This window comes from Maniola hyperantus, chromosome 10 (assembly GCF_902806685.2).
Source record: "Maniola hyperantus chromosome 10, iAphHyp1.2, whole genome shotgun sequence".
In the NCBI taxonomy this organism is placed as follows: domain Eukaryota; kingdom Metazoa; phylum Arthropoda; class Insecta; order Lepidoptera; family Nymphalidae; genus Maniola; species Maniola hyperantus.
In genome coordinates, this window is record NC_048545.1 from 3262189 (window position 1) to 3285259 (window position 23071).

General features: G+C 39.8%; 1 protein-coding gene and 1 long non-coding RNA gene across 2 annotated transcripts; both read right to left on the reverse strand.

Moving 5' to 3' along the window:
- Positions 1-7172: 7172 nt before the first annotated feature.
- LOC138402852 (uncharacterized) lies at positions 7173-10781 on the reverse strand. Its single transcript, XR_011237195.1, has 2 exons — positions 8144-10781; positions 7173-7747 (listed from the first exon to the last, which is right to left on the reverse strand). It is a non-coding gene; the product is annotated as an uncharacterized lncRNA (long non-coding RNA).
- Positions 10782-12591: 1810 nt separating this feature from the next.
- LOC138402882 (uncharacterized) lies at positions 12592-19377 on the reverse strand. The gene is made up of 3 exons (XM_069501415.1): positions 16738-19377; positions 15255-15624; positions 12592-14077 (listed from the first exon to the last, which is right to left on the reverse strand). The coding sequence occupies exon 1, from the start codon at positions 19314-19316 to the stop codon at positions 18210-18212; it is 1107 nt and encodes a 368-aa protein (XP_069357516.1). The 5' UTR covers positions 19317-19377; the 3' UTR covers positions 12592-14077; positions 15255-15624; positions 16738-18209.
- Positions 19378-23071: the final 3694 nt, after the last annotated feature.

Consider the following 23071-nt stretch of genomic DNA (forward strand, 5'->3'; position numbering starts at 1 on the left):
GTAACTGAATGTTGTCAAAACCATTAAACTGTCAAGAATGCGATAAGCAGACATGTGCAACGCATGAACGACACAAGAGCCCCGAAAAAGTTGTTGGACAGCAAACCAGACGGCCTTAGAGGCCAACCAAGACTTCGGTATCGGAAGTCGGTAGATTGATGGAGATGGATAAGAAAATGAGGGTTTTGGGGGTTCGCAGCTGGAATGAGGCTGCATCTGACCGGCCTCGATGGCGGAGTTTGCTTGACCAACCCAAGGCCCACCCACTGCTGTAATTTAGTAGCTTTGGTGATGATGACTTGTTAGGAACATGAGAGAGATTATTTAAGGGGCGAATCAACAAATTCCCGAAAGGCCGGCATCGCATTGGCGATTCCTTTGGTGCTGCAAATGTTCATGCGCGGCGGTAATCACTTAACAACAGGTGACCGGCGGGTCACATTGCTAGATATTTCCAATAGTTTTATTTCTATTTCATGACGAATGGACTCAAAAAGTATATATATTTGAATAATATGTGGTTTTAAGTTATTGTATTTATAGTTTATCAAATTGTGAGCTTTCAAAACTCACTTCAAATTTCAATGTTAACAGTATTTTCATCGCTTTCGGTTGTGATTAGGGTTATTACGGTAGACAAAGGTCTCAGATGGTATTTTAGGATGATAAAGGCATGAGTCTTTAAATATTTTTGTTCCTAGAAGAAGAACTTCTATATATTGTTAGGTGGATTGTTGATAGTGTGTTATGTGAATCGTTGATAGTCTGGATACGCCCTAACCCGCTGACGTTTGCTAAGAGTCTATGGTTTGGGGTGGAGTCTAGACTCTCTGGTGACGCGCAGAATGGCGGCAATTCATAACTTGTAAACCAATTTAATAAGCAAACCGTGATTAAAAGTTTGTTAAAGTATATCAAAGTGGTTTTCGATCTTACAATATGTACATATATCTCTCTCTAAATTACTCGAATCCGCGGAAATAATCTATTTTTAAATAAAAAAAGGACACAAACAAAAAAGATGAGTATATTTCGTTTTTTTTAATTTAGGCACTGGTTGTAAAATCACTATCCATGAAGTCATATAATTTATCATGATTATGTCCTTTAATATATTTGACAACAACACCTTCCACGGTGTTTACTGCAGCTTTACACCTTAAATACTTTTTGGTGCATCGCCATCTGGTTTTCTTGCTTGCCTTGTTAGTGTAATCCTTTATGTATCTATGACCCCCAATAAAAAGTAACAGATTGCCTTTGCCCGACTTTGTAAATACCGCCTCTGTAAAAAAAAAATAGTTATAGTCCGCGACAGGTGGAGATGACAATCGGCGTATGAGGCGGGGGGGACGCCCCGCACATCCGCACGTCACCCGCACTATTCCGCACTGGGTTAGCGCGCTCAGCGCCAATCCTGAACAAGATTACCAGAACTGTTACGTGAACCATGCTGCAAGGATTCAGCTAGTACACTACCTATTAGGGAGATCCCCACCGCGACCGCATTTTTTTGCAGCGATGCGGTAGCGATACATTTGAATAAAGGTCGCGAATCGCGATACAGTTAGCGCTGCGTCGCTGGCCCACGATTATCGTAATAATATCGTCTATCCCGACGGCCGACATGTAGGTATTTATGACGTATCAGGATTCAGGGTACCACATACTTTAAGCGATGCGTCCGACTAGTTAGGACTTCTAAAATAAAAATAAAACATATGGATATAATTAGTTTAATGAAAATAATGAAATAAATTAAGTACACAAATTTACCTACCTCTTTTTAATCTTGAAACTACTTAAAAACACACCAAATCTAAAAAACAGTAAAATATCTATTTTATAATAATATAATATAATTAATCTGAAAATATTAAAAAACAGCCGCCATATTGAATTTCCTATGACCAATATGGTGAAAGGTAAAAAAAATACTATAATAATTACGTGTCGACGTAAAAGCACTCTTAAAATCAATTCTCCATTTTAGATCTAGAAGAAACCAAACTATTCTAAATACTTACCTGGAGCTGCAACCAGCAACACGCCTTTTTATCGACGGGCAAAGTCGGTAAAAACTTGTCACACCCTTTGCAACTTCACTTTTGTAACTTTATCTTTGTAACTGAACATTTAAAATTTGTGAAACTACATTTTTAAACTTTATTTTAGAAACTTTTTAGCTTCACCTTTGTAACTGAACTTTTTAACTTCACTTTGTAACTTAAACTTTTTTAGATTCACTTTTGTAACTGAACTTTTAAAGCTCCACTTTGTAACTTGAATATATTTTAGCTTCATTTTGTAACTGAACTTTTTCACTCCACTTTGTAACTGAACTTATTTAACTCCACTTTGTAACCAACATTTTTTTGTTTCTCTTTAAAACTGATCTTATTTTAGCTTTACTTTGTAACACCACTTTTTAACTTCACTTAAAATATTTTGGGGGACGTTGGGGTCCCAAGGTGCTGGAATGGCGACCTCGCACCGGAAGACGCAGCGTTGGAAGACCCCCCCACTAGGTGGACGGACGACATCAGACGAGTCGCAGGGAGCCGCTGGATCCAGGCAGCGCAAGACCGTGGCGTGTGGAAGTCCCTACAAGAGACCTATGTCCAGCAGTGGACTTCTATTGGTTGATGATGATGATGATGATGATGAAAATGTTTTGTGACTACCCTTTTTGATTCTCAAAGTTTCGTTGCTTTTCTGCCATACTGAACAAACACATATCAGTGGCATTATATTATTTTACAACACTTCACTTTTTCCAAGTCGATTAAAATACGGAACCCTAAAACACAAAAAAAACATTTACTTACACGGGTAGTAATGTTTGGTATCCCGAATCAACTGACTGTACCTGCTTTGGGGCACGGGTATCACAAGATGGGGTATAATAATAATATCCCCTATTGTTAGGGGATACCCTGCATTCACGAGGGTCAGGTAAAAGGGTCAGGGTTTTGTGGCAGCTGCTTATACTTATAACATCTTGGAAGGGTACTACTATACAAATCATTGCATTTGCTTGCGATCTTTGCACCAGAGTGGTTCTTAAAATAAATAGTAATTTCTGATTCTGTATTCTGAGTTCCTCATCATTATTATCATCCCATAGACGTCCACAGCTGGACATAGGTCTCTTGTAGGGATTTTAACATGATACGGTCTTGCGCTGCCTGAATCCAGCGACTCCCTGCGACTCGTTGGATGTGTCCAGTCGCAAATCAAAGAAATCAAACTGGGCCAAGAGCCTATGACGGCCACACCTTCGTTATTATGTAAAAGCTGAAAGTTTATCTGCGCATTGTCCCCAACACAGGTACGAACGATGAGCAACTATGAAGTTTGGAGCATCGCGACTTTGGCAAGTAACAGGTAACAAAGGTGTATAAAATTACTCCCCAAAATCTTCAAAGTATAAAGTGTATTTTTAGGATTCCGTACCTCAAAAAGAAAAAAGGAACCCTTATAGGATCACTTTGTTGTCTGTCTGTCTGTCAAGAAACCTATAGGGTATTTCCCGTTGACTTGAACCCATGAAATTTAGCAGGAAGGTAGGTCTTATAGCCGACATGAGTGGAAAAATCTGAAAACCGTGAATTTGTGGTTACACCACAAGAAAAAAATTCTGAAGAGAAAAGAGTCTGACTCGCACTTGGCCGGTTTTTATCTAAATATATAAAAGGAAAAAGTGACTGACTGACTGAATGACTGACTGACTGACTGACTGACTGACTGACTGATCTATCAAAGCACAGCTCAAACTACTGGACGGATCGGGCTGAAATTTGGCATGCAGATAGCTATTATGACGTAGGCGTCCGCTAAGAAAGGATTTTTGAAAATTCAACTCCTAAGGGGGTGAAATAGGGGTTTGAAATTTGTGTAGTCCACGCGGACGAAGTCGCGAGCATAAGCTAGTTTTATATATTTTCTCCGGGATCGTCACGGGCACTTTCTCTATTAGCACAGAATATATAATAGTACTATTAGATACACGACGGCGACGATTCAGAGAGAGAAATAAAAAACAATAATTGTTATTTTCAATGATAATCTTGAAACTCGAAAATACAAGAAGTGTGGTTATGGTACGAATAAAGTCTAGCTACGACATTCTCTATGGTGGTGATGGCAGCTCTGCAGCCCTTTCCTCGCTTCGCGCATCGCCATCTTGTTTTTCCATTCCTTTCCACGTCTTTAACATACCTATGTCCGTTGAAAACTACAATCGGCTGGCCTCGGGTTGACGTGGAAAACCTAACATCTGGAAGAATATTGACACTCTAACAAGTGAAGTAAAAGAGGCGGTAATGCCTCTATTAAATTACATTAGGAAAAGATGACTGACTGACTGTCCTATCAACGCACAGCTCAAACTACTGGACGGATCGGTCTGAAATTTGGCATGCAGATAGCTATTATGACGTAGAACTACAGACTACTGAGCACGGTTCTCCTCTCAGAATGAGAAGGGTTTATATATCACTGTTTTGAGGGTTCCGTACCCAAAGGGTTAAACGGGACCCTATTACTAAGACTCCGCTGTCCGTCCGTCTGTCACCAAGCTGTATCTCATTAACCGTAATAGTTAGAGGGTTGAAATTGGCAGTTTCACAGATGATGTATTTCCGTTGCCGCTATTACAACAAATACTAAAAAACAGAATAAAAGAAATATTTAAGGGGGATCCCATACAACAAACGTGTTTTTTTGCTCGTTTTTATAGATAATGGTACGGAACCCTTCGTTCGCGAATCCGACTCGCACTTGGCCGTTATTTGGTTACAAAAACTTTAAAGTGCCTAGTTATATTTAGAACAATTGAAATGAAAAACAATATTTTGTCCTTTTCAAGAAAAATATCTTTCATTTATACAGGAAGCATGGTTATGGTACGAATTATGTTTAATTACAACATTTTCTACCGTTGTGATAGCAGCTCGGCAACCATGGGTCCGCTTGGCGCACCGCCATCTTGTCTTCTCATTTCTCTCCACGTCTTTGACAAACCTTTGACCCTTGAAAATTATAATCGGCTGACCTCGGGTTGATGTGGAAAAGATGAAATCTGGAACACATCTACCAATACATACCATACACACAGAATACTAAAGGCGGAAACAAATTATGGGATGCGGCCAGTGTTTCCATGTACACGGTAATTACCGTATGCACCGTAATTCAGTCCTAATCTACCGTCAAGGTAATAATGCCATTACCTTGACCGTGTCACCGTAATACAAAAATCACGTTAAAAATTCATAATATAATACGAGTACGAATCTCAGTCACGTTAGCATATTTCGTAATGGCAACATTTCTCTTGCTCTCGGTTTAAGCATCAAATCTCAGCAATCTATTTTCGTCCATATTCAAGCAATTAGGAAGGAGTGAAATGTAAAATTAATGAGATTTAACAAAATATTAATATGAATAAATCCGTTTATGAAAAATTCATAATATAATACGAGTACGAATCTCAGTCACGTTAGCATATTTCGTAATGGCAACATTTCTCTTGCTCTCGGTTTAAGCATCAAATCTCAGCAATCTATTTTCGTCCATATTCAAGCAATTAGGAAGGAGTGAAATGTAAAATTAATGAGATTTAACAAAATATTAATATGAATAAATCCGTTTATGAAAAAGATATTGCTATGCTAGGAGAGTCAGATTCAGAATAATATTAATAATTGATTAAAAAGCAAATTCGTGACTTTTTTCTTTTAAAAATGACACGGTAATTTACACGGTATTCTTTTAGCTAATCCACCGTAATTTAATCTAGAAACACCGTAATTTTAACCCTTCAACACGGTAATTCTCGATTTACATATGGAAACACTGGATGCGGCTGACCACTGCAGTGACGTAGGCGTGAGCCGCGGGGTGATTATGTATCTCGCGACAGGCTTGCGACAGGCGTAAATCTCGCGATCATTGCTGTCAAACGTCACATGTAACAGCAGCTACAGAAAAACAGCAATACCCACAAAGCAAAATAAGAAGATGAAGAAGAAGAGAGAAAGCAATTCAAATGTCGCATTGCTACTGCTGTCGCTACTGCAACGTTTTACGTAATCACCCTGCTGGACCCTGCAAACTGTTGGATGCAAGTAGCAGATTATGTATTCTGAGGTAGCAAACGTAACCTTGAGCATTCAGACGTCCGATAGAATTCTTACCCGCTGGATGTTTTTATCAGCCGAAAAAAGTACTGTCTGCAAGCCGCAATTTTAATTTCGGTACCTTCAAGTCAAGAATGAATAGGCATCTTCTAGGCAAGCGCGCTTCATCTTAGGTCTCTCCAGGTCTGATTGCAGCGGGCGCTATCTACATCCATACTAATATTGTAAATGCGAAAGTGTGTCTGTCTGTCTGTCTGCTAGCTTTTCAGGTCTCATGCGTTTAACCGATTTTGATGTTTGGTACAGAGATATTTTGCATCCCGGGGAAGGACATAGGCTTCTTTTGATCCCGGGAAATCAAAGAACTCCCATAGGATTTTTAAAAATCTAAATCCACGCACGACGAAGTCGCAAGCATCATCTAGTAGTCTATATAAAATTAAAAAAAGCCGCAATTCAAACGACTGTGCAGTGTGCACTCTGCACACCTACCTATCTGTCGCGGTTGTCAGCCGCGGTTACGGACACGTCCGATGGTTAGTTTCCACCTTAACTATTACCATAGGTATACGTAAAGAAGCGATACTCAATTATCGTCACCTAATGACAGGGCTACTAGCACTGTCACGTTGCTGTCACTTGGTTCTAACCTTGTTTGTCTTGTTATCACGCGAGCGAGCACTGATGTTGCTCACAAATAGCGTTGTCCTTGTCCCGCTCGATTGGCCTCGCTCAGCCCCACCGTTACCGACACATACAAATCGTTGCGGATGGGCAGGTGACCCGGTAGTAGCAATAGTTAATTAAATCAGTTCGCTTGTATGAACTATCGGGGGTGTGCCATAGACATAAGATAAGACGTCGTCAATCGTCATCCATACTAATATTATAAATGCGAAAGTGTGTCTGTCTGTCTGTCTGCTAGCTATCACGGCTCAACCGTTCAACCGATTTTGACGAAATTTGGTACAGAGGTCAGAGATAGCTTGCATCCCGGGGAAGTTGTCAAGTATTGAAATAAAAGTCCTGTTTTAATGAAAACTAACTATGTATTTATTTGCAATATAGAGCGCTATACAAGAAAATACGACTGAAATACAGTCCATAGCTGGCAAGTACCGTATGTCGTGTATTGTGAACGCAAATCGTACCGTGCGGTGGCTCATGCAAAAACGCCCTAAGAGTGAAGCCACACGATGCGTTGCGGCGGCGCGGCGGTGCGGCGCCGCTATAGGTACGTTTTGCCGGAGCGGCTAGGCAGTGCCCGGGTGGCACCCAATACTCAAATCCACAGCGGTGCGGCGCCGCAACGCACCGGAAACGCATCGTGTGGCCTCAGTGGCATCTGCGTTAATAATGATTATGACGTAAAAATCTCTTCAGTATTGTCTCTTCTCTTCTCTCTGGGCCGGTTTCCGCACGTTTCTCTCTGTTGTGCATTACGACTGTGTGTTCTAATGTAGTAACAAAAGCGCCGCAACCCAATGCCTTTCTCGTGCACCTCCATACTATCCGGACGGATTTCCTCTCAACATGCTTGAGGAACCGGTTATCACCGATACTTATGCTCGGCTGTTCTCGACTTGAAGTAGCGATCGTGAACTCTGAAAGAGTAAAATAGGAATATTTTATACCAGCGGATACTCAAAAAAAACCCTAAAGAAACCAACTCTAAAACCATCTTCGCATTATTGCTTTTCTAATGAAGCTGGTTTGGGGCACATCGATAGAATGGTTTCAAAATCTATAACGGACAACGGTAGAAACATTTTGTGTGCTTTATATACCTATAGGTACTTTATATCCGACTGCGGTGAAGCCCAAAGGAGGGTTAAATGTGTTTGACCTCTGTGTGTATGTATGTATGTATGTATATCCGTTCCTATGTCCACTTGTAACTAATCAAGGGCTCAATCAATTTTGATAATAAATAAATAAAAGTAAATAAATAAAAGTTTATCCAGCTTACAAAAAATACAAGAAAAAAATTATATAGGTACCTAACCAATTAATGGTTCGTCATTAGATTCGTCTTGTTTAAAACTATATCATAGGCTTGTGGTTGACTGCAATCACACCAGCACCTCGATAGCGGGAAACCTGCATCAATCATTATTACAATCTCAATTGTTCTGATTGGCTGAATTTGTGCGATTCTTGTTGGAACAATGCATTGTAGCCAATAGTGAGCGAGCGTCAACCAGTCAGAGATGATTGCGATCGTGACATTGTAGATGTCATTCTCCCGCAATCGCGCAGCAGGCAGTAAGTAAATGGGTGATTTTGTAGTAGTAGTGATAATGATTTAGAATGACATTTCGGCTTTGTAGGGCGTTGTCTCTGTCACTCATCATCGGTCCAGCAGGCTGGAGGTCATCCAACACTGCGCTCGCTGGTACATGATTTCTTCAGAACACGTTTGCCCCAATCACCGTCGGTTATGCGATCATGCATAGTTCTCTCTTCTCTTCTTTTTTTTTCCTGCGTTTCTTTCACGCACTTAGACGTAGTCGTCCGCTGTACGCGTGCGTACGGCTTCCCGTCAGGTCACTCCAGCCAGCCAGCTCACTCCAAAGTCCAAGCAGACCACCCAGATCGGCGAGGACATCACGCGTGGTTCCAATCCATCAGCCTGTTTGCGTCCACTGCTGGACATAGGCCTTTCCAAGAGCGCGCCACCAAACACGGTCCTCCGCCTTTCTCATCCATCCGCTCCCCACCTTCTTCAGGTCATCGGTCCAGCGGGCGGGGGGTCGTCCCACACTGCGCTTACCGGTACGCGGTCTCCACTCCAGAACACGTCTGCCCCATCGGCCGTCGGTTCTGCGACAGACATGACCTGCCCATTGCTACTTCAGCCCGCTAATCCTTTGAGCTATGCATGGTTATGACTAGCCAAATGTTTTATTATAAGATTTTCGTAAGTGGTAATGGCAGCGCGACACCCGTAAGTTCTTTTGACGCAGCGCCATCTTATCTTTTTGGAGTTTATATTTTCGTAGTCTTTAATGAACCGGTGTCCTTGGAGTTGTATGACAGGTTGACCTCTGCGTGATGTCTGAAATATTGCATCTGGAAGGAAAAGGGGGAAGCTTTGATTAATACTGAAAATGAAAAGTAGGCTTTAACTGAAGTAATGCAAAAGAAATATTACGAACTCTATTTTTTGAAGAAAAACTTCTTTAGATCCCTTGGGCGATTTTGGATGGGTAGACACTTCAAAGGCGCGTCACCGACGTATTTATTTTATCAAGTAAAAAAGAAAAAAAGTAATCAATATCAATATCAATACATTACAAGATGATAAAAACCGGCCAAGTGGTGGCGGGCCACGCGCCGTGTAGGGTTCCGTAGTCACAATTATTATAGCTGACCTAGGATAGTGCTTTTATTTTAATTATGAACTAGCTAACTTCCGCCTGGATTTAGATTTTTTTTAAATCCCATGATTGATTTGATTTTCCGGGATAAAAGTAGCCTATGTTACTCTTCACTGACATAGCCCAAACTATTAGCAAGCTGAAGTGGCAGTGGGCAGGTCATGCATGTCGTAGAGGCGATGGCCGTTGGAGCCGGAAAGTCCTTGAGTGGAGACCGCGTTTAAGCAAGCGTAGTGTGGGACGCCCTCCAGCACGATGGACCGACGATATAAAGAGGCTGGCGGGAAGTGGCTGGATGAGGAAGACTGAGGACCGGGTGTGGTGGCGCTCTTTAGGGAAGGCCTATGTCCAACAGTGGACTTCCACAGGATGATGATGATGATGATGATGATGATGATGATGTTATTCTTCAGTCTCCAGGTCTTTACCTATATCCATGCAAAATAATCACGTCGATCCGTTGCACCTGGTTGCACCCTTCGCGCCTCTCCAAGTCGCTACCCGCCTTCTCCACTCCTGTCCCGCTGGCAAGTAACATACTGATTACCGGCAAAGCCGTGCCGCCAAGCGATTTAGCGTTCCGGTACGATGCCGTGTAGAAACCAAAGGGGCATGGGTTTACTAAAAACTGCCATACCCCTTCCAGGTTAGCCCGCTTCGATCTTAGACTGCATCGTCACTTACCACCAGATGAGATTGCAGTCAAGGGCTAACTTGTATCTGAATGAAAGAAAAAACTGATTTCAAAGCCCAGTGCAAATAGGAATGTTAGTAGAATTTGGAAGCAAGCGGCATCGCGTCGGTTTATCATAGTACACAATAATTCGTCGTCGCCGATTCTTTTTTAAACCAGCTTAGTAGGCCAGTATTTAAATCACCATGATTTGGGAATGCAATTCCTTACAGCATCAGGGTAGAGGAGTTGGGCCCTCGATTTCCACGGTAGTCTTTACTTGGTAGGTACCTCCAATATCAATTTATAACCGACAGTTTCTAAATCCCATCAGTTTCGATGTTCAGGTCCCGTGCAGCAACAGAATTGAGAAGTTTGAATTCATTTTTTTATAGAACGATATCGCAAAGTTTTTCTATCAATTAAAAAAGAAACTACGTAAATCGGTTCAGTAATCTCGGAGATTTCGGTTGTACATAGGTAGAAAACACAACTCCTCCTTGTTTGAAAGTCGGTTAAAAAAGTAGCCTATATTACTCCCTGGTTAATCCTCTACTTGTCTGTGAAAGTCCCGTCAAATTAAGTTTAGCCAGCTAGAAGATTAGCCCGTTCAAACAGACAGACAGATTTATTTTAAAAAACGTGTGATTTAGTTATGGTACAGTTCAAATAACCATATGAGCTTAATATGAGGTAGGTTTTTAGAAACAACAGACAGATACTTCAATTATATTTATTAGTACATAGTTTAGACACAGAAAATCAGCTAAGATTAATATACTGGCCGCTCGCAGTCTGATACATATTGGGCGGTTGGTGCTCATGCTGGCCGATCATCTCCACCACCCCCAGGTTCTTGTCAGTGATGACGGATGCCTTGCACCCTCGATGGTACTTGGTGCAGTACCAGCGCCAGTTCCCGTTCCGAGACGTCATTTGACGGTTGTACGTGTAGAGGCCGATCTTGAGGACCGAACCGCCTCTTATTTTTCCCAGCAACTCACCCGTGAGAACTGTAATGAAAGTACCAAGTTGATGTCCTAACAAAAAAATAACTACTCCTATAATAGGAGATCATTTTGATCATAATGGTATCTTATTTATTTGACTAAAAGAGATTATTAGGTATAATGTGATAATGCGAATTTGGAAAGAAAAAACTTTATTTTGTTATACGTTCAAACACGGAAAATTGGTTGAATGTACATAGGACTGATTATTTATTTATTACCAGTCCAGCGAAGAAGGGCATCGTCCAAATAAGTTGAGGCACCGGCGCACATTCTTAAGAGTTTTTTTGAGTTGAGAATTATGTGCTGAGCCCACCGAGGGGGTTTAATGGACAGAAACCCCACATAACCCATATCACATAATTTATGAAGATCTCCGTGAACGAAAAAAGTATATAAAGATACGCCATGTCACTTTTATAATAAACTCTGGTATGTACAAGAAATCAGGGAAGATTAATATACTTCCCGCTTGCTGTCTGATACATATTGGGCGGTTGATGCTCGTGCGTTCCGATCATCTCCACCACCCCCAGGTTCCTGTCAGTGATGACGGATGCCTTGCACCCTCGATGGTACTTGGTGCAATACCAGCGCCAGTTCCTGTTCCGGGACATGATTTGACAGTTGTACGTGTAGAGAGCGATCTTGAGGACCGAACCGCCTCTCATTTTGCCCAGCAACTCACCAGTTAGAACTGTAATAGAAATTAATGATTTTAAGCTTACTTCGCGGTTTAATGACATAATATTTTAAAGTAGATAACGGGTACATACCACGATTAATTTTTATTTGTTTATATTTCAACCCAATTGCACGGGTCGTGGTCACGACAGGACAGTCAGACGGGACGGGACAGGACGGACAGTCTAGTATACTCAGTTACCTACTATAAAATATGTAATAGAAATGCCATGAAAGAAAGAAAGAAGTAAAAAAGGTCTATTTGGAAATTAAAACTAATAATATTACAATTCTTGTTATTTATTTGTTTAAATAACCTTTTTGCAAAAAAAAACCTCTTGCAATCAGTAATCAGTAAACTAATTATAAATGCGAAAGTTTGTTTGTTGGTTTGTCCTTCAATCACGTCGCAACGGTGCAACGGATTGACGTGATTTTTTGCATGGGTATAGATAAAGACCTGGAGAGTGACATAGGCTATTTTTTATCCCGGAAAATTAAAGAGTTCCCGCGGGATTTCTAAAAACCCAATTCCACGCGGACGAAGTCGCAGGATGCCTGCTAGTAATTTCCATTATAAATAATATCTGTCTCGACTGTACTCACTAATAACGTCTACCGTCGCGTCGACTAAACACGTGAGTAGAGCCGGGACAGATATTATTGTGAAATTAGTAAGTTTGTACTTCAAAATGTTCTCCTTTTAGATTAACATATTTCCCGAAAGAAGTCCTGAACAGTTTGGGCGGTGTGGGTGGTTATGCTCCCCAATGTTTTGATGAAACTATTTGATGATCACGGGTAGTGATGATGGAAATTTTGCATCCTTTATGGTACTTTGAACAGTACCACCGCAATTTAAGGTTCTTTGATAGAATACACCTGTTGTATGTGAAAAGGTTGAAAAGCAACATTTTCCCGCCAGGCGTCATTTCTATAATTTTACCTGTAACAAATACGAGTAAAACTATATCAAAATATATACCTTTACAGAATATAACGTTATAACGTTAACGAGCTTTTTAATATGACTAAAAATAATGACACGATGAATTAAGAAATAATACTAGGCATTTTTAACATAGATAGCAGCACTGAGCGTCATTTGAGCGTATTTGGAACTAGATGTTAGTGATGAGTGATGAGACATCTGTCAATTTGATACAGTATCAATTTTAATTTCCAGTACGCTCGGTGGGGCGCTTTGAATCGGTACAAAAATTATGTAATTTTCTACGGCACACCATATCTAGCATACTATACAAATATGTTGTATATCTATGCCGGGACCGATCAGGATTTACAATAAAACATATTCTTTGTGTGGAAATTAATTATTTGTGATATTCGGACATTGTGTTGTAGCTTAAATCCTATTATACTAAATTCCAAGAAAATTGGTTTGATAAGCACATTAATTACGATTAAAGAAACAATGTAAAATACTAATACCTAGGAATTATGTAACTATAACTAATTGTAGTTTCATTGAAAACAAAAAATACTTAACTAAAATAAAAAAATTAAAAAGAGTTGATAATAAAAATTAAAAAGTTCTATAAAAAATTGTGTGTGTAATAAATTGTGATCTCTTAAAGCTCCCCGTACACATTAACCTTTTGCGTTCGTCAACTGTCGGCAGTTTTGACATTGTTTTAAACGTTAAAATAACGAAAAAATAGTGTTGAACATGTTTTTTAATCTTCTGTCGAGATGGTAATTGGGGTATGAGGCGTGGAGACTCCCCGCACACCCGCATGTCACCTGCGCTCGCCCGTACCGGGAAAGCGCGGAGGGTGTGTGAGGCGTTCCCTCTCCGATTGTCTTCTCGTCCTGTCGCGTATACATTTGATGCAAGTAGCCCAATTTTTCTTTGATTCTACGTCACCATAGCCTAATATTTGACATATCGTCGACCCGAGAGGTCCCTCACTCTAGTTAACTCTGCTAATGTGTACTAAGACTTGTTTAAATATGTATTATATTTCGACATCAGCTCACACAAATGTGTGTCGGTAAAGCAAGTCATGCACATGGGTTTAACACAGCCTGTGCACTCCGTCCAGATTTTATTGCAGCGCCTGTTCGCTTCACGACTCCCGCACGATTCCCTCAGCTTTTGATAGCAAACCGGACACTTCCTCTTCTTCAAACCTCTTTTGAAAATGTGGGCGGATTGACCAGTCCCTGAAAAGATCGAGAATCGTGATTTCGTGGTAGTCGTTGCGTTGCATATGGATGTAGGTACAGTACGATTCAAACTTAAATGCGTCTGCGCGAGACGTGCGCTGTTACCCTCCCCGTTACCCCGGACACCCAAAAAGTGTGTGGTGCGCAACGTCGTGCGTAAACTTCAGGGGCGCATTTACGTTTGAATCGTACTGTACGCCAGAGCAACAACATGCGACACTGTAGCATGCCACAAATAGAAACATTGATTTTGCGGCTTAAACAGCATATTATTTTTAGAATATGTTATACAGTAGAGGGAATATTACGGTAAGTATAGTACGCGATAGGTCGAGATGGCAATCGGGGTATGAGGCGGGGGGGACACCTCACACCCGCACGTCACCCGTGCTATACCACACCGGGTTAGCGCGGGTGTGCAGGGCGTCCCCACCCCGATTGCAATCTCGATCTGTCGCTTACTATACACATATACCGCGACAACGTCATAGAACACGGTATGATAGTCTGCTGGCAATCCTTGCAAGATTTTAAATATAGTACCATGAAGCCTGTGGCATGCCACAATGTCGCATTATGTTGCTTTGGCGTAAATGAAGTTTTAGACACATTTTATCGGTCGACTGCACTAATTTCATGCACCTTATTCTCTATAAGCATTGAAATACTACGCGCTAACCGTATATTGTGACATGAAACACAACTGTTCATGAAAACACAGTTAAATTTGACTCATTTGAAAGTCATAACCACAGTTCCTCTTTTGGATGTTAATATTAAGGTCTAAAGTAGGCCTTAGTATGGCCTTAGTTACATACCAGAAGATGAGAACATTTTTTTTATTAATTACTATGATCCTTCGAACCGGATCGCATCCGGAGTGAAAAATAAAAATGTGTTGCAGAAATACAATTTATATAAATAAAAATAAATGTATACAAATCGGACTTTAATAGGATAAAAAGAGGTAGATGATAAATTGTTATTAATTACCTAATTGTCTTTCTTTTATTGCAAAAACTGCTACCCTAAACGGGTCCAAAATTAAATGGTCATACTAAAATTTAAGTAAAACAATTCATAATCTTTTCCTACACTATAAGTCTTAGATCTTCCAGCAAGATTCAGCCCACATACGGCGCATCGAAAAAACAGAAGTAGACGCTGAAGTTACCTTTGCGGCTGACATCATGTGTAGTTTTAGAACAGAAAGATTGCCTGTTGTGCCTTTTTCTTTTTGTTCATTTTTCTTCGTGATATTCTTTTGAGTGTGTGCAGAAAAAGTTATCCTACGCGGTATAAAACTCAGCACTTTCGGTAAGTTCCATCAAGGTCTTGATACAAAACGGGCGGGTCATGATTATGGTTCGGCAAGTAGAACAGCAGGCTTAATCGGTCCACCGTGGTCTTCGCTGTCGACTTACACCCGTTGTGGTAATTCGTGCAGTACCACGACCACCCGGCGATGCTTGGGCGTTGACGGTTGAAGATGTAATGACCGATTTTCAAATACTTCTTCTTGCTTATTGTTATCATTTCGCACTCTGCAATAAAACCCGAAGTTATTAAACCATAAAAGAAAAGAAAAATTGGTTAAGTGCGTGTCAGGCAGAAGTGAGAGTTCATTGGCGATCATTATTATTTATTTCTTAAACTGTAGTTTTTCCTAAAAACGGTCTAAGACAACTCAATGATTTCAAAATATCTAACAAGGTATCTTGAAGAAGATAAAATCAAGAAGGTAAACAAAAAAAAATTTGACTTACGCTTTACATTTTCAAAATTAAAATATGCCAGCGACATACCTAGCTCAATGGGTTACGAGGCTGAAGTGGCAATGGGCAGGGCACATAGTTCAAAAGTGTTGGGATCCCAAGGTACTAGAATGGCGACCTTGCACCGAAAAGCGCAGCATTGGAAAACCAGTCACTAGATGGATCAAATGAACTGCTCGCTGGGAGCTGCTGGATTTAGGCGGCGCAAGATTGTGGCGTGTGGAAGTCCCCACAAGAGTCCTATGTTTTGCAGTTGACATGTTATTTATTCATGATGATGAAAGTTCGAAGAGTAATCTCTCTTGCCGGGTACTTATTTATTTACCCTTTATACCGGGTTTATGGTTCTAGTCTGGCGAGTTATAGAAAAAACTAGCTGATGCCCACGACTTCATTCGCGTGGAATTAAGTTTTAAAAATCCCGTGGGGACGCTTTAATTTTCCGGGATAAAAAGTAGGCTTTGTCACTCCCCAGGTTTTTATTTATACACATATTGTTTATTAAACTTACTTCAGGGTTCCCGACACTAAATTGTAAACCGACATAGGTTGTTATAAATAAATTTTCATTTCGTTTCATTTCATTTCATACACATGGAAAAAATCACGTCAATCCGTTGCACCGTTGCGACGTGATTGAAGGACAAACCAACAAACCAATAAACCAACAAACAAACACACTTTCGCATTTATAATAAGGGTACTGATATACCGGTTGTTCCTTAGATATCCTAACTTCCGCAAAGTAATGTGGCTCCCACCAACGTAACATTACTGGTTAATCCTCAAGTATGAGCCATCAGATGCTTGCAGCACATTTGGTGGTTCATGTATATGCTGCCCAATGAAGGACATCAATTCGGACCGCTCGTTGATATGAACCTTGGTCTTGCAGCCTCTGTGGTACATGGTGCAATGCCAAACGCTTCCAACCCTAGCTTTACGGTGATGTCTGAATGTATACCCATCTAGTAATATAGCTTTTTTGGTGCCAAGCTTAATTATTTTGAATCCTGAAATGAAAAAATTAGGAATGACGTCTTATTTTAAGTTGAAGCTAAAATCCAGGACAGAAAAGGGACAATAAAAAGAAACGTTCCACAACCAATTTTTGAGATTTTTTTACCATTTTATTCAATTTATTATAATTATGACACAAAGGCAGTTCTGAAAAGCAGACGAAAAATAAAATAAAAATTTTGAATTGGCTCTCCTGAAAAAAAAAAATTTCGAATTGTGACCCTTTCGTTTTGAAGCAGCGCCATCATTCTTACGTCTCGCGTCGTAGGTAACAAAACACTTTATTTTATATATTTTTTTGTATTTTAATAAACACTTTGTTTCACATAACAAAAAATAGAATGTAGAATAGTGGTGGTCGAACCTATGGTGGTTGGTGGGGCGTTTTGTACTGACATTGCATGACAAGATGCCTCAGTTCAGTTACAAAACGCTCCAGTAAAATAGAAATAACAAATCTTCAGAAATTTTAAAAATAATTATAACAAAACAGTCTAGTTAGAGATCGACTTTTAAATCACATATTGTAACTTATACTCTTTAATGTATACTTTATTTTTTCTTCGTGATAGCTTCTCTCTTTTAGCTTTTTTACCACAGTTATTACATAAAGGTTTGTACATTGTACAGAACTCGTGCAGCCAAAAAGAGCAAGAAGAGCACTTAATCCAGTCTTCTGTTGATGTCATTTTATAATAATCTTCAGTGCATTCTACAGTCATCTGTTTTCGTTGTCTTCTTCGGATATCTCTTCAACAGAACTTTCTTGCTTGTTTTCGTTTTCACTGTCGCTGTCCGATGATTGAAATAAAGATTTATTCTTCTTTGCTGGTCTTTTTCCTTTTATATCCTTCTTTACAACGTTCTTTTTACCATTTTTTTTTAGATAATTTACATGTTTTCGCTGGTTTCTTCTTTTCTTCAATCAACTTCCGTTTTTGTATATTTTCTGGCGATGTCAGGATCACAACCGTTTGTTTTTCTTTAAAACCATTGCAGGTAGCTTTGGAACAGGATAGATTTCAGTCAAAAGCTTTGTTGGTGTTTGATCAGGGGTCTTAGAAGTAGATGGTAAGCAAGGATATTTTTGAGGAGTGGCTTGAATTGGCAGTGTCAAAAGCTGTTCTAATGATCCTTCTTTATTTGCGTCAGAAGTAAGTTGATTAATGATATCTATAGCATCCTCATCAAAAGTATCTATCAAAGATACTCCCCCAGCGTCCACATTTTGTTGCTCTGAACTATTTTCCAACGTGTCTGAAGGTGTTCCTGCGTGCTGTTTTTTAGCAATCAAATCCTGTTCACGCAAGGCATCAGATAAAGCGAAAAAATGATCAGGCATTTGGGTCGTAAGGGTATATGCCGCAAGATTTTAAAGCAGAAACTCCGTTTGATACGCTTGCCGCTTTACGCCAAGCTTTGCCAATAAGTTTTGATACATCGTACCTCGTAAGCTTCTTGTTTTTATTCATGATCATCCATGATTTGGCTTCTTGCGCAAAATAAACTTTAAACGGTCTGAAGAAAGCTCTATCTAGAGATTGCATTGCATGTGTAGTGTGACTGGGAAAGCATAATAAAGTCACATCATTATCTTTAGCCACTTCCAATAATCTGATATTGTTGCTATGAGAACTATGTCCATCCATGATCAACAATGCTTTTCCAGAACCTTTTGCTGGCAAAAAAATCTCTTCAAACCATTTCATGAAAAGATCAGTGTTTATGTAGGATGATTTTTTATTCATAAACACTTGCGAACCTGGCGGCAAACCTTCCGAAAATTGAGGTTTACTATATGTGCCTTTGTAAATTAGAACAGGTGGAAGAAAATTCCCTTGTGCGTTGCAACATGCTATGACTGTGACATTTTCTCCTTTTTCACTGCTTGTCAGCGTGTACACATCCTTAGACCCATTTGTTGCTATTACTTTAGAAGGTATATTATTCATTTGGATACCCGTTTCGTCCATATTGAATATCTTCTCAGGATGTGTGCTTAGATCATTCTCGGTGTATATTTGAGCCAACAAGGTAAAAAAGTCTTGGACATCCGCGCGATTAACTCCATATGCTCTTGCAAGAGATAAACCTTCGGATTTTCGTTGACTCAGCTCTGGGTTCCTGTTTAAAAATCCGGTAAACCAAACATCTCCAGCTTTTTTAGACGTATTAGAAAAAATATTTTTTATGTTAAGCTTCTGAGCTAATTGATACGCCATTTCTTTAACATCCTTCCGATCTGGTGCAAATCCAACTTTTTCGAGTTGTTTGATGTGCGCAACCAACTTTTTTTCCTCCGCTTGGTAAAAAACAGGCCTTCTTCCAAGCCCAACCTTCAATGTTCCAGTTAAAATATGTCTTCTCAGTGTTCTTGAAGGAATATTGTATGTTCGTGCTGCCTCATTAACACCCATTTCTTTCTGGCGAACTTTTTTCATGGCCTCATCCAGGTCAGTTTCAGACCAAGATGCCCGCAAAGTAGATCTTACATAATGACGTGGCATTTCTGAAAAATGTAAAACATACGTATTATTTTGTGACACTAAAAATGGGGCGTCTTACACCGTGATAACTGGGGCATTTTGTAAATACCTTATTACAAGATGCCCCACCTCAAATGCCAGCGACACTAAATGTTAACAACTGTGAGCAACGTACTAAATCGTAGGTTATTTATCAGAGATTTTGTATTTCTAACTATAATTTTGAAAAACAAATAAGTAGAAAGTTTGTTTTTCATCACCTCAATATGTTCCAAGGTCTATCTAAATCATTGATTTTACCACGACTTCAAAAATAAATGCAAGAAACATACAAGTTAAAAGAGCACTAGCGGCTATGTTGGTGTGTCAGCTTGAAAGCTCAGGGGGATATTTCCTTGTAATAATACTCGAAAATCACACCAAACTCATTTATTCATTCTTTCTATACTTGTATACTTGTACTTACATACCCGAGTACGGAACCCTCGGTGCACGAGTCTGACTCGCACTTGACCGGTTATTATCTTCTGTTTCGCTCATTACTGAGCACGAATATTATACGCCACGTGTAAAATGGTATGTATAATGTGTCATTGGTTTTAAAGTTTTAAAGCCTTACATATGCGCCACCTAAAGTTTGGTACAGACGGGGCGGCTTATGATCATGTTTTCCTCTTAAATCTAATAGTTCATCCTTTTTATTTGTATACGCAGAAGTCCTACAAGTATTGTGGTACATAGAACAGTACCAGACACTTCCAGAATTTCTCCGATGATGCAGATTAAATGTAAACCCGTCTATGTACAAAACTGTTTTGGTCCCGAGTCTGATGATTTTGCATTCTGAAAGAAATAGTATGGAACTGTAGCATACAGGCAAATAATACATACAAACTTACATTCATACTAACACATGTACTACATTCAAAACACTGTCGTCTCGAGTCTCACCGCACGCAGTGTGCGTGGGAAGGTAATCGTACGGAGGCGGGGAGTCGAGTTACCACAGGAACAATTATTTACCTTAGGAGGACAAACTCAAAGCCATCATTCAAATTCAGTTTTCAATTGTCAATTGTTGAAGTGATGATTTTTGCCAGTACGTGGCGGGTGCGGGCCGTGTCACATACTACGCGCGGATTCAAAACATGACGATCATCTATATTATATATATAAAATTCAAAGTCCTGACTGACTGAGATATATATCAACGCACAGCCTAAACCACTGGTCCTAGAGACATGAAATTTTGAGGGTGTGTTCTTTGTAAAGAGTAGGTATCCAATAAGAAAGGATTTTTCGAAGTTCCACCCCTAAGTGGGTTAAATAGGGGATGAAAGTTTGTATGAAAGTCCGTCATTTTGCGTTCAATACTTTATTCACAACTAGTTCATTAATCGTTCACATCACAATAATCACGTGACCGATACCGTGCGAAGAAAAACTGACTATGAGTGAAAACTCAAAACTAGGACACACATTTGTAGAGCGCTATTTCTTTTATTCTCATGCGTTTTCATTTTCTGTCTTACTCATCACCCAGTATGAATTATATATCAAATCAAATCAAATCCATTTATTCAAATACCATATACCTATTATGAAAGAAATATAAATTATACACCATTTAATAATATAAAAGTAACATGTCTATGGTATATTTACACGGAACAGAAATTTCTGTTCCGTTTATATATGTCATTAGTGAAAATCTCTATATATACCTAGAAATGAATCGCTAAATGTGTTGCTGATCGCAAATCTCGAGAACAGCTGAACCGATTTCGCTAATTCTTTTTTATAATATTCCTTGAAGTACGAGGATGGTTCTTACGGAGAGAAAAATTTAAAAATTTGTAAATATGAAGAAAAAAAATATAAAAAAAAAGAATCGACTGTTAGGCGGTACGAAGTTCGCCGGTACAGCTAGTATTACAATTAAACTTAAAGCTAGCCTTATCTAATTACTATACAAAACATGCCCGCGTGGAATGTTGCCAAGAATACTGGCTGCATTTCCGCGCTGGACAGCCAGGCTGATCCGTTGCGTCAGTTAAATCCTTACATAAGCACCACTTGAAGTTTGGTACAGACGGGGCGGTTTATGATTATGTGTTCCTCTTAAATCTATAAGTCTATCCATTGTATTAGTATGAGCCCAAGTCCTACAAGTGTTGTGGTACATAGAACAATACCAGACACTTCCAGTTTCTCTCCGATGATGCAGATTAAATGTAAACCCGTCTATGTACAAGACGGTTTTGTTTCCGAGTACGATGATTTTGGATTCTGAAAGAAATCATATGAAATGATTACTTATCTTGAGAACTTAACGGTAAGGTTTCCTTAGAGAGAACGCTAAACGTGGTGTGGATGCCCCGCACACCCGCACAGCCAGGGCCATCATTAAACTATTGGAGGCCCTGGGCACATTAGAATAATTGGGCCCCTATGACCTTGACAGAGTAGTGGGTCGGGGGTAAACAAGAAGGATCGAATATAAGTCAGTCTTGACTATAGTTAACTATCTCTATGGTCTTCTGTTTGAGTGAGCCTTTTTGACCTTTGATTTTATCGAAATAAATATGTTTTTCGGTAATAAAACATCGGTCGGTCGGTTATAGTTTGGTGATCTGGCAGGGACTAGTGGATCTATCGTGGGCCCTGGGCACGTGCCCAGAATGCCCAGTGGGAAAGATGGGCCTGCGCACAGCCCCCACGCTAGCCCGGTGCAGGCGAGCTGGGGTGAGTGTGCGGGCGTCTCCCCGCCTCAAACCCCGATTGCTATGTCGACCTGTCACGCCCTATAGATTTATAGCTACGCGACCGCGACGCGCGACAGCGACACGAGACACTTGGGAGACGTAACGTCTTGTTCACTGCTTTGTATCTGAAAAAAAATGAATGGAGAGCATTTGAAGTGAGCGATAACACTTTGTTAAAATCGCGGGGCACTAAGTTTAAATAAATGTTTTAAAATAAGTATTTTAAATTTAAATCATAAAGTTTTAAACATTTTTTAAATCCCGTTAACCATATTGTATTGATATATTACGCGTTCATACATACATACATATCTGTATGTATGTATGTATGTATGAACGCGTAGATCTTTCAAACTACGCAACGGATTTTAATGCGGTATTCACCAACAGATAGAGTGATTCAAGAGGAAGGTTTATATCTATAGTTTAATTCTCGAGAAATTAGAAATCCCTAGAGAAATTGATATAATGTGAATTAGGTCGGAAAAAATCTTCTCATTTGAGAGTTTCCGAGACAAAGACACCTCAATGACACCACATTAGTATCTACATTGCACCCATGCGAAGCCGGTGCGGGTCGCTTGTTAGATATATTATGTCATATCAATACCGGCAAAGCCGTACCGCCACATGAACATAATTAAAAAAACCGGCCAAGTGCGAGTCAGGCTCGCGCAATGAGAGTTCCGTACTACAGTCGTATTTTTTCGACATTTTGCATGATAATTCAAAAACTATGATGCATAAAAATAAATAAAAATCTGTTTTAGAATGTACAGGTGAAGGCCTTTCATATGATACCCCACTTGATATAGTTATCTCACTTCGAAAGTTGAAAATACTAATAATTAGTTCATGACTACAATTTAATTTTTTTTTGTGTGATCTAACCCTAAATTCACGGTTTTCAGATTTTTCCCCAAATGTCAGCTATAAGATCTACCT

Coding starts and splice junctions, on each gene's coding strand:
- LOC138402882 (XM_069501415.1), bottom strand. CDS start 19,316: ATGAAAAAAGTTCGCCAGAAAGAAATGGGTGTTAATGAGGCAGCACGA.